The sequence below is a fragment of the Ammospiza nelsoni genome, chromosome 11, assembly GCF_027579445.1.
Source record: "Ammospiza nelsoni isolate bAmmNel1 chromosome 11, bAmmNel1.pri, whole genome shotgun sequence".
In the NCBI taxonomy this organism is placed as follows: domain Eukaryota; kingdom Metazoa; phylum Chordata; class Aves; order Passeriformes; family Passerellidae; genus Ammospiza; species Ammospiza nelsoni.
In genome coordinates, this window is record NC_080643.1 from 19266553 (window position 1) to 19277173 (window position 10621).

General features: G+C 51.1%; 1 protein-coding gene across 8 annotated transcripts; it reads left to right on the forward strand.

Annotated features, from left to right (window-relative positions):
- The first annotated feature begins 862 nt into the window (after positions 1 to 862).
- CNBP (CCHC-type zinc finger nucleic acid binding protein) lies at positions 863 to 9781 on the forward strand. 8 transcript variants are annotated; one of them, XM_059479785.1, is made up of 5 exons: positions 863 to 981; positions 7018 to 7137; positions 7399 to 7494; positions 7672 to 7870; positions 8718 to 9781. In XM_059479785.1, the coding sequence occupies exons 2-5, from the start codon at positions 7035 to 7037 to the stop codon at positions 8833 to 8835; spliced, it is 516 nt and encodes a 171-aa protein (XP_059335768.1). In that variant the 5' UTR covers positions 863 to 981; positions 7018 to 7034; the 3' UTR covers positions 8836 to 9781. The 8 variants fall into 8 exon arrangements, with proteins under 8 accessions (XP_059335768.1, XP_059335766.1, XP_059335772.1 ...); XM_059479783.1 differs by having other exon boundaries at positions 7399 to 7493; positions 7668 to 7870; XM_059479789.1 differs by having other exon boundaries at positions 7402 to 7494.
- Positions 9782 to 10621: the final 840 nt, after the last annotated feature.

The following is a 10621-nucleotide window of genomic DNA, read 5'->3' on the forward strand; positions in this document are numbered from 1 at the left end:
TTTGCGTAGGCATAGAGGCTGAGAGCAAATCCTGCTCAGCGACTCGAAGAACTTTCCCCCGCAGTGTCTGGGCTGTGGCGGTGCCCGAGCGGAGCCCTCAGCGCTGAGGGAGCCCCGGAGCCCTCCCGGCCCCGCGTCCTCCATTTCCTGCGCCGCGGCAGCGCCCGCGCCCCGCCAAGATGGCGGCGGCGCCTGAGGGCCGGCTGAGGGCGGGATGCGGCCGCTGCCCGCTGCCCTCGGCCCCGAGCCGCCCCCCCAGGGCCCCTCCAGCCCCGCGGGCTCTGCCGAGCGCGGCACCGGCGCCTGGCGGTGTCCGGGCAGCGGGACGGAAGTTTGAAGGAGTCCCAGCTAGGGGAGTCTGCCGGGGGACGGGGAGGCGGCAAGTGTCGGGCAGGTCTCGCTGGGGCGCGCGGGGTTTCCCGCTGGAGGCCTTGGGCTGCCCGGCTCGGGACGGGACTCGGTGCGGCTCCCCGGTACAACATGGAGTCGCCGCGCGGAGCGGAGTGACTAGGCCAGACCGGGCAGACAGGCAGGGAGTGAGACGGGCAAGGCCTCCAACGCTCCCGCCAGCTACTTGAGTGTATGCGCCACCGCCACTGCCGGGGCTGCGCTGCGCCGGGGCTGCGCTGTGCGCGGCGCGGGGAGAAGCGGGCGGTGAGTCACGGGGACACAGCGCGCACCGAGCGCCGCCATGGCCTCCCCGCCCGCCCCCGGCCAGCGCGCGGGACGCGCGCCCCGCCCACCCTCCGGCCGCCACGGTTGGGTGTCCCCGTCCGCCGCTCCCATTGGCCGCTCCGCAGCGCCGCTCTGCTCCCATTGGCCGAGCGGGCTCCGGCGAGCCGTGCGCACAGCGGCGGGGCGGGGTGAGCCGACGGGCCGTGTGCACACCGCGTGTGGCGCAGGCAGCGGGACCGGTGGGGCCGAGCGGGCGAGCGGAGCTGAGTCGTGCGGGGGCCGCGGCCGCGGGGAACCGGACCGCAGGTACCGCCGGGGGTCGCGAGGGAACCGCAGGGGAGCGCCCGGGGGTCCCGCGGCGCCCCGAGGCGGCAGCGAGAGCACCGCGCGGGACGGCGATGGCGCTGGCGCACTCCGGCCTAGCGCGCGGGAAAGTCCGGCCGGGCGGGCGCCGGCGCCATTCCCGGCCCTGCGGCGCACTGGGCAGGCCGTGAGGGCCGCTAGAGCCGTGAGGGCCGCGGGCCGGGAGAGGGCGGCGGGCGGCGGGCGGCGGCGGGTGAGTCAGGTCTGGGTTCCGGGAGCGCCCGGGGAGCCTGCGCCGCTCGGGGGAGGGAGGCCGGGGCGCTGGGCGCGGGGGGAGCCGCTCCGCTCGGCCCGGGCGCGGCCCGCAGGCGCCTCACGCTCGGTCTGGGAGCCGGGGGTGGCGGGCGGCGGGGCCGGGGCAGCGCTGCACGTGGCCGCCTGGCCGTGGGGAGAGGGGCCCGGCCGGGCCGCCCGTGAGCCAGCGAGTTTGGGGAAAGATCGTCCTATGAGTTTGGGGGCTGCGGAGAACGGGATGGAATGAAATATTTTCTTCGCTAAATTATTTTTCTTTTTTTTTTTTTTTTTTTTTTTTAATACAATTTTGAATCCCCGCTGAAGTCCCGTCGGCGGGGCCGCGGCCCGCGCACCACGTGGTTGCCCACGTGTGGGGCGCTGCCGGAGAGCGGAGGGTCGAGGTGTCGCAACTGTTCGCTCCTGCCACAGGCACGGATGGTGGCCTGCTCTAAATCCAAATGTGACCTATAAATGGATAGGAAAATAGTCCGTGCCATCTGCAGATCGCGGGCTGCGGGGCGGCCTTTTATTCGAGTTCCTGTCTGGCGTGGTTCTCAAGTAACCGCTGTTAGTCATTGAGGAGCCGGCATTGTCACAGCGTTTATTAAATTTAATAGTGAGTTCTGGTTTCCTGTGCGCGCTCAACGTGATCCCATCGCCACGCAGCATTGGGGTTGCCCAGCCCGCGTTTCCTTCTTCAGTGCACACTTGCCTGGAGTAGCAATCCTGCATCCGTCCTCAAAGGGAAAAGGTTGAATAGGTTCACTAGAGCTGTGCAACAGTCCTGAGAGTTACAGGTTTAACCTACCATTTCAACTAACTTTGTTAATGTCTGGGCTGGATGTTATGTTTAAAGTCTCACATGTTGCTCGTGGTGTTTAAATTTAGAATTTCATACAGATAGACATAAAAATTAAAGGGGAAGATGGTAAAATGTGCATATTTGTTCAATAGGGTCTAGCCCTTTCCATATTAACTAGTATGGATAGGTAGAAAGTGCTAGTGAGTCACTCCTTGATGAACTTTTGTTCTCTTTCTTGTTTGTGTCAACAGAGATATCTCAGAATTACTTGTCTAAGTGGAGTCATGATGTCCTTTTGGCCTGGTTTCTGTCCCCTCTTGAGTCTCAGTTAATGTTCAGCAGTCCTGGCTCAGCCTGGCTGTGACATGAACTGAGGGGTCCTGAATGGAGCAGAGGGATTAGCTTTTCACATCGGCAGGTTTCCTTGAGCTTTCAGACTAGTTTATTCCAGAATTGGGGTGTTACTACCTACTGATCAGAATACTTAATTTTGTATCTTGTTTTAGTGAGAGCAGAAGAGGGAGACAGGAGCATCCCTTTGCTGTTGCAGCTTTTCAGGTTACAGTGTGGAAATAAACTGCTAACTACGATGGCTTTGGTCACAGTGATGTGTCCAGGAATTCTTACAACGCGTTGCATAGGAAATAAAAACTCCAGGTGGTATTTCTTGTAAAATGAGTCATGCCTTGACTTCTCTTTTGAAACGGAATGCTAGCTTGTGATTAGCAGGCCTTTCTGCCTATTCAGTGCTCCAGAGGACAGCAGGGCTGTGATTCCTGTCACCTTGGGGTTTCATCACCTGGCTCTGCCTTGTCCAGCTCAGGTGTGGTGCTGTGGGTTGCTCACAGCAGCCTGGGAGGGCCCTGCTGATTTCCCAAGGGTGCCTGTGCTGGAGCAGGGGCTGTCTCTGCTCTGTGACTGAAGGAGTGAAGTCCTGCTGATTGCAGGTGCTGTTTGTAGGGCACACGAGGCACTGAAGAGGAGTGAAGAGAATTGCCCCTGTTCTGTTGGATCCTGAGTAATCCCAGAGGTGCAGCTCAGCTTCCTTTTCACTATGAAGAGCCCAAGTTAGTTGTATTTTAGTTTGTTAAAACAATTTGGAGGGCATCTAGGTTAAAAGCCATATAAAATGAGGAGTGTTACAGTGGAGCTTTGTGGCAGTGTTTTACATCATCAGGTCTGAAGGGGCTGCTAAAACAGAGCTGAGTATTGCTGAATCTCATGCTTGAAGGCTGGAGATTAATAGCACCTCTCCTGTTCTGAGAGTCTTGAATATGTATTAACTGCAAAGCCACAGAAAAACAGATTATGAGACAGGAAACTTCTTGTGTCTGAGGTGTCTCCTACAACTAGGAGAATTATCAAGAAACTTCCACTTAAAGTTTGGTGCTCAAGTTGCACTGAAAAACTTAAGCTGTGTCCTAGGAAAGTGCTGTGGTGCCACAGGGATCTCTGTCATCAGTCCCTGTATGGCCACCACACAGAACAAGGTATAAAATTCACTGTTAATAATGTTTCAGCTTCCAGCTGCAGTTTCAGAGGTCTTTAGGAGGAGTTAAATAACTGCTTTCTGCCTTCTCTAGAAAGGCAAGGTTTGAGGTGAGAAAGCACAACTAGACCTGAGTTTCTGGGGGAGTTTTGGGAGCTAATCCAGGAGGCAGTGCCTTGCTGTATGTTGCAGAATTTGACCTGTCTCAGAAATGCCAGATGAGGCTGAAGTTGTAATTTCTTTTCCATTACCACTTTTCCTGCCCTGGTGAGGTAAAAATCTGGTTCTGCTATGTAAGAAGGGAGGGGACGATGACACATGGACAGACAGGACAGGCTGCTTTGTGTAACACATCTGAGCTCTGCAAAACAGTGAGAGCTGGGACTGAAAACTTTCCAAGAAGACTTAGGTAGCTCTCTTACAGCAGGCTTACTTAAGGTGGCCTTGATAGATAAAGGAACTGCTGGAAACTTGCCTGTCATGACAGAATGGAGGGGTATTGACTAACAGAGAAGTGTTTGAACTTGGGTGGTTTTACTGTGCTCATTTTTTTCTCTTGGAAGTAACTGAAAACTGTAATGGTGTCCAGAGTGCTTGGAGGCTCTCCATTTAAGGGCTTGTCTTCTGAACCAGCCTTTTCTGGATGCTGCTCCTTGAAGGTGGCTCTTGGCTTTCTCTGAAAACTGAATTACTGCAGTTCACACTGCTGGGCAGTTCTGTCCTGTGAGGCTTGGTTGGATGCAGGCAGATAAAAGCAGTGTCAGCTGCAGCCACCTCTCACTGGTAAATCCATTTGCAGTTCCAGACCCTTTACAGGAGGATGCAGAAGTTTAACATGGAAATACAGTGGAGACAAACTGCAGGCAAACCCTTTGGATGTGTTTAAGGGCTCTGAGGATGAGGCAGCATGCCTGTAATCACATTTGTATGGCAGCTGTAACCTTGCACTGCTGTGAGCTCAGGGTGGGCACAGGAGCTCTGAAGATAGAGGTGTTTAAATGAATCTCAGTCTGGAAGGATCCTTGCACAGAGAGTGGTGTTTGACTTTGGATTTCTGCTTTAGTTTGTGTAATCTTTACCAATTTGCTGTATAGCAGAGACAGAGAAACTTGAGGTTTTCCCTTTGAAGGGGCAGTTAAAAAGGAAAAACCTCTGAATCAGATGTAGAACTTTGGGGCAGTGAGGAGTGAGCTCTTGTCCCTCCTGCACTGCTGACCGGCACTGGCAGAGGGACAGACTGGCTGTAGGCTGCCATTAATCTCGGTGTGAAAGCCCCAGTGTGTATCTGGAGCACTCTGGCTCACCTGTCACACATTTATCTTTTGCCCTGTGTTAACCTGGCTGGGTCTGTCAGTGCTTCCTGTGGGGCACTGCCAGCAGCTCCCAGTCCTGTCAGCTCCTGCTGGAGTCTTGGATTCACGCTTGGCAGTGAAGCCTCTTCACTTGTGCTGCAGGTCTCTTACAGCTGGTGCCTACTGTTTTGCTCTTTTTAATAGATTTTGTGTTGCAATTTGATAATGCTTTAATGTGAGGACTGTTGTAATGAAGGATATATGTATTTAAAATTCAGAGACCCCATCTTGGCCCTGTTGCAGATGAGCAGCAGCATCACTGTGTGCCTGAGCCCCGCTGCTGCAGTTGCCGTGCTGTGTTTTCCTGTTCTGCAGTGTCAACACGGTTGCTATGCAGGCAGGGATAAACAAAGGGCGGCAGTGCCACAGCGGGCAGGGCTCAGCCGGGCTGCCCTCAGGGGGCGCTGCAAATCCTCAACGCTGAGTTGTGTGTGAAATCGAGTGAATCTCTCTAAGTGCTCCAACAGCCAGTTTTAACTTTGTTTAGTTGTGTCTATGGTCTTCTTGCAGCTTTTCACTCCTAACCCTAACCAGGACATCTTTCATTTTGAAGGCAAAATCCGTCCTCTGGTCCAGCTGGCAGTTAGATGTGGGGTTACAGAGATGACATGCTAGAGTATGGACCACTTGTATTTTTAATTCTCACCATTTACTGTGGTTGGAATAACCATTCCTGTGCAGAAGACCATCAGAGAGAGGAACAGTTTTGAGGGAGGAGTGGATAAAAAGCCACACTAAATACTTCAGAAATAGCTAAATGGCAGTTTGTGTTTAGATGCACACTCTATATTTAAGAGCTAATTCTGGTTCCTGCTGGAGTGAAGAAAGCTCCTGTAGTGGCTTTCTTCAAGACTCAGCTTGTGGGAGTTCCTGTAATCTGGGATGCTGGAGGTCTGGGAGGAGGGGAATCATTCTGTACCATGAATAAACTGCAGGGTTACAGGGGGATTACCTTGAAGGGGAAACAGGTAAACCGTGAAAGATGCCAGACAATGATTCTGCTTCTGTTGGGTAAAGAATAAAGAGTAGGGAGAGGGTATGTGAGGTATTAAAACTTCAGGAGACTTCATCAAAACTAAGCTTGACATGCATATTTTTAAACCAGTGTACTTTAAACTTGTCTTCAAGCACGTTTTAAAAAAGAGTTTAAATGTGTAACTTCCTTGTTCTTTTCTGGCTCTGGAGGTGTTGTGTGAGTGTCCTGCAGCTCAGGGGAGGTGAGGCAGTGTGAGCACAGTCTGGGACCTGCCCTGTCCATTGGGGGCTGTGCAGGCTGACTCTGCTCATGCTCCATTCCCAGTCTGGGCTCTCAGAACTGCCTGTCTGATGCTTCCAGAGCATTCTAGGGATGTTTTGCCCAGTTAGCCTTCTCCATAGTTAGCAACTATCTGTTGTCTTAACATCTTAAAACATTTTCTTTTGTGTATACCTGGAGTGGAATATGCATCCTGAGCTAAAGGTTGATTACAAGTTGTAGTTTTGCTTTTCAGAGTTAAACTGCTGTTTAGGTCAGAAAAGACCTAAAGTCTTCAAATGTGAAGCTAAAGGGCTTTTGAATGCTTTAGGTTTAATCCTGCCCATTCTTGGCTTCCAGTCAGTAGTAAAGGCAGTAGCTGCCAGGCAGATCCTTCGAGAGAAAATGTAACAACTACCAAGAGGAAATAACTTGTAGAGATTAAGTTTCTGGCTTTTGAGTTTTAACTCTGAGCAACAAGTAAGAAGGTGCTTTACTGAAAGGGATTATGATATTAAGGCTGCTACACAATAGTTAAAGGGATTTCCTTCTCTTTTTCCCTCTCCCTGAATATTTTGGAATTTCTTGCAGTAAAGGGTGGCTACAAAATACTTAGAGGAAAAGTTACCTAGCAAATTGTTTGTTCAAAGCTGTCTTACTCAAAACAAAGTGGAGGCAAACTTGTATCCTCTGCAGTGGTTTCAGTGATCATGATCAGATACTGTACAGGAAAGTACTGACTTAGCTGGGAGTCCTGTATGGTTTGCAGTGCCTTTGCTGAGGGGCTGGGAAGCCTCTGAATGTCTCATTTTAACGTAGCCTTGGGCTGGGGGAGCAGGAGGTGCTCAGAAATGTCCTTCTTGTTCAGACAGGTGATCTGCAGCCATGAGCAGCAACGAGTGCTTCAAGTGTGGCCGTACTGGGCACTGGGCCCGGGAGTGCCCCACTGGGATGGGCCGTGGCCGTGGCATGAGGAGCCGTGGCAGAGGTGAGTGCAGGGGCTGGGCTCTGTGTTTCTGTGCACAGCAGAGCTCCAGCTGCTGCTCTGTGCAGTGCCAGCCTCTGCCAGACCCCAGTGAAGAAGCTCAGAATCTCATTGGTAATAAGAACCAGGGAAACTTGCCTGTACCTAAGTTTGGCTAGGGGCTCTGAGAGGGAAGCAAACTTGTCAATTCAGTTTGTGATTGATTCTTAAAAGCATTCTAAATGTAATACTTACTTCTATTCATTTTCTTTTACCCTTTTCAAGCAGGCTTCCAGTTCATGTCCTCGTCTCTGCCGGATATCTGTTACCGCTGTGGTGAGTCTGGCCATCTTGCCAAGGACTGTGACCTTCAGGAGGATGGTAAGTATCACTAAATATTCCTCCTCTTCAGTGCCACAGGCAGGGCTCTGGGGCTGAGGAGAAGGGTGCTGGGCTTCCCTGGGAGCAAGCAGTGCACGTGCCCCGTTCACAGCACGCTGCCCCTCATGCTACCAAGGTTTTATAGTCTTGTTTGGTGTGTTTTTCTTATTGTGGAAGCCTGCTATAACTGCGGTAGAGGTGGCCACATTGCGAAGGACTGCAAGGAGCCCAAGAGGGAGAGGGAGCAGTGCTGCTACAACTGTGGCAAGCCCGGCCACCTGGCCCGCGACTGCGACCACGCAGACGAGCAGAAGTGCTATTCTTGTGGAGAGTTTGGGCACATTCAAAAAGACTGCACCAAAGTGAAATGCTATAGGTAAGGACTGACAGGAGGCAGCTGTGGGATGCACCTCTTGGGCTGGATGTGTTCTGTGTCCCACTGTTGTTCAGAGCTAAGACTTAAATACCTGTTAGCAAGGTGGAGTACAGATTCCATGCTGTATCTCTAGATGACCACCCAGTGCAGGTGCTCAGTCACTGGAGCTGTGCAGAAAGGGTTGAGTCCTGTTGCAGAAGGTGGCAGGAGGCACTTGGCTGTAGCAGAGGTAGGCACCCTGTGTCTTCTGCCAGAGCTAACAAACCCCAGCTGTACTGCCCAGCTGACTGGCACAGCCAGCCCCTGCAGGAGCACACTGAGGATGCTTTGCTTATGGGAACAGTGAATAGAAGTGGGTGTTAAATTGGTTTGAAATGCCATCTTCTTCAGAGTGTTGTCTGGTTTTTGAATGCAGCATATACCAGAAACAGCAAGTTCCTGAGAGCAGTATTCTTCACCCCCACCAACATTCCCTTCTGTGGAGGAAGGAGAGAGAACATGGTGTATTTGAGTTAAAACTAATTATTCTCAAAGCAAGGCTAAACTGCAGGCATAAGCATTGGGAACAGGCAAAGCCCAGGACACAATTGGGAAAAACCCTGCCAACACAGCAAGCTGATGTGCAGTGATTGTGGCACATTCAGTAATTGATTAATGGGAGTTGATCATTTGGGAGCAGTTGATGGCTCTGCTGAGGACAAACTTGCTTCATGTCAGAGAATTGTAGAACAGAAGCCCTGAATGCAGGACTAGGCTTGCATGAAGCTGAAGTAGACAATGTCCTGGGCAGAGCAGGATTGCTCCTGTGGGTGTCGTGGCTGCTCTGACAGAACCTTTGCTTTTGCAGGTGTGGTGAAACTGGCCATGTAGCCATCAACTGCAGCAAGACCAGCGAAGTCAACTGCTACCGCTGCGGCGAGTCAGGGCACCTTGCACGGGAATGCACAATTGAAGCTACAGCCTAATTATTTTCCTTTGTCGCCCCTCCTTTTTCTGATTGATGGTTGTATTATTTTTCTCTGAATCCTCTTCACTGGCCAAAGGTTGGCAGATAGAGGCTACTCCCAGGCCAGTGAGCTTTACTTGCCGTGTAAAAGGAGGAAAGGGGTGGAAAAATCAACTTTCTGCATTTAACTACAAAAATGTTTATGTTTAGTTTGGTAGAGGTGTTATGTATAATGCTTTGTTAAAGAACCCCCTTTCCGTGCCACTGGTGAATAGGGATTGATGAGTGGGAAGAGTTGAGTCAGACCAGCAAAAACCCTCTCTGGGTTACAGGGAAGTGATCCTATGCAGGAGGAATGAAATTCTGGAAGTGTCTAAACTTCCTCATAACTTTTATTTTATTACAATGGCCTTGGATTGTCTGACCTCAGTAGCTGTTAACACCAAGTGATATCTGCATCAGGCCCTACCTAGAGCATATAGCTGAGTGGGAGTAAACAAACAAGATGCACATGCCTGTTGATGGCCATGAGAGAGAGAGAGAAATCTGAAATAAATCTAAAAGTAACTGTAATTCAGTCAGTGAATGTTAATGTTGGAGATACAGAACGCAATGGGAAGCTTTTGAATAAATATCTCAAAGTCAATCTGAAACCCAGACATCAGTGCTCATAGCATAAACAATTTGGAGCTATTCAGGAGTTGCAAATAAATGCATTTTCACAGAAATCAAGATGTTATTTTTGTATACTATATCACTTAGACAACTGAGTTTCATTTGCTTGTAATCGGTTTTTAAAGTAAGATGGTAAGAGCAATTGAAGTCCTAGAACATAGAAAATGTAATTTTAACTATCAATAAAGCTGGAGGAGGAAGGGGAGTTTGGCTAAAGTTCCTTTTGTTTATTTTTGGTTTTCCTGTACACAGTGCAAAACAACATATTAAAAGGGGTATGTGGAGGTTCAGCTTGGCCTTTTCTTTTCTGCTGTCTCATGTTGAGGTCCTGTCTGCACATGTTCATGGGAGTGGGGCTGGATGGGGGCTGAATACAGCAGTGCTAAGGCACTTCAAGCATTTAATGGAAAAACCACTGAAGGAGAGGTTGCTGGAGGTGCAGTTCCAAACTCTGAGTAGGTCAGAGTGGTGTTTGAGCTGCCATAGTGGCACTGAGAACCTAAGGCCTCTGCACTTGGCCTGGCCCTGTGCTGGTTCACAGGGGTCAGTGACCAGAAAGGAGCTGATAAAGAGGCTCTTCACATGCCCTCGGTAAAGTCAGCGTGCAGGGCTCTGGGCTGGGCAGGGCTTCACCCTGAGGCTGCTGCAGAAGGGGCTGCTCACACCTGGGGTGAGGACTGGGCTGTGCCTGGAGTGTCTGAGCTGCTGCCTGTGCTCAGCTCTGGCAGCTGCCCTGGAATCTGCAGTGTGCTGGACTCATGCTCAAATTGTCACTCTAAAGGTTTTCCTTTCCAGTCCCAAGGGCTGTGGGGGCTGTGCTGTCTGTCCTGCAGGACAAGTGCCAGACTGGCATCTGCAGCTGTGCTGGAGACAGCTGAATTGGCACTGCCACTTGTCCCTCTGGTGTCATTAGTTACTGTCAGGCGAGCATTCCTGGTGATTTTGGAAGCAGCAGTGAAATGTCTGCGTTCTCCTGGGGTAGTGCAGATAGCACATGGTGGTTCAGCCTGCTAGGTTGAAATTCAGTCTTTGCACACAATTATCTTTGTTAAACAGCAGTAAAGCTTGGACTTAGCTGATTACAAAGACATGGAAGTCTTTGGGACTTCAATGACAGCTACAAAGTGGTG

Bases quoted from the DNA above. Each gene is read 5' to 3' on its own strand.
- CNBP (XM_059479783.1), top strand. From the start codon at position 7,035: ATGAGCAGCAACGAGTGCTTCAAGTGTGGCCGTACTGGGCACTGGGCC. The intron at 7,138-7,398 runs GTGAGTGCAGGG...ACCCTTTTCAAG, and splicing joins CATGAGGAGCCGTGGCAGAG to CAGGCTTCCAGTTCATGTCC. The intron at 7,871-8,717 runs GTAAGGACTGAC...TTGCTTTTGCAG, and splicing joins ACCAAAGTGAAATGCTATAG to GTGTGGTGAAACTGGCCATG.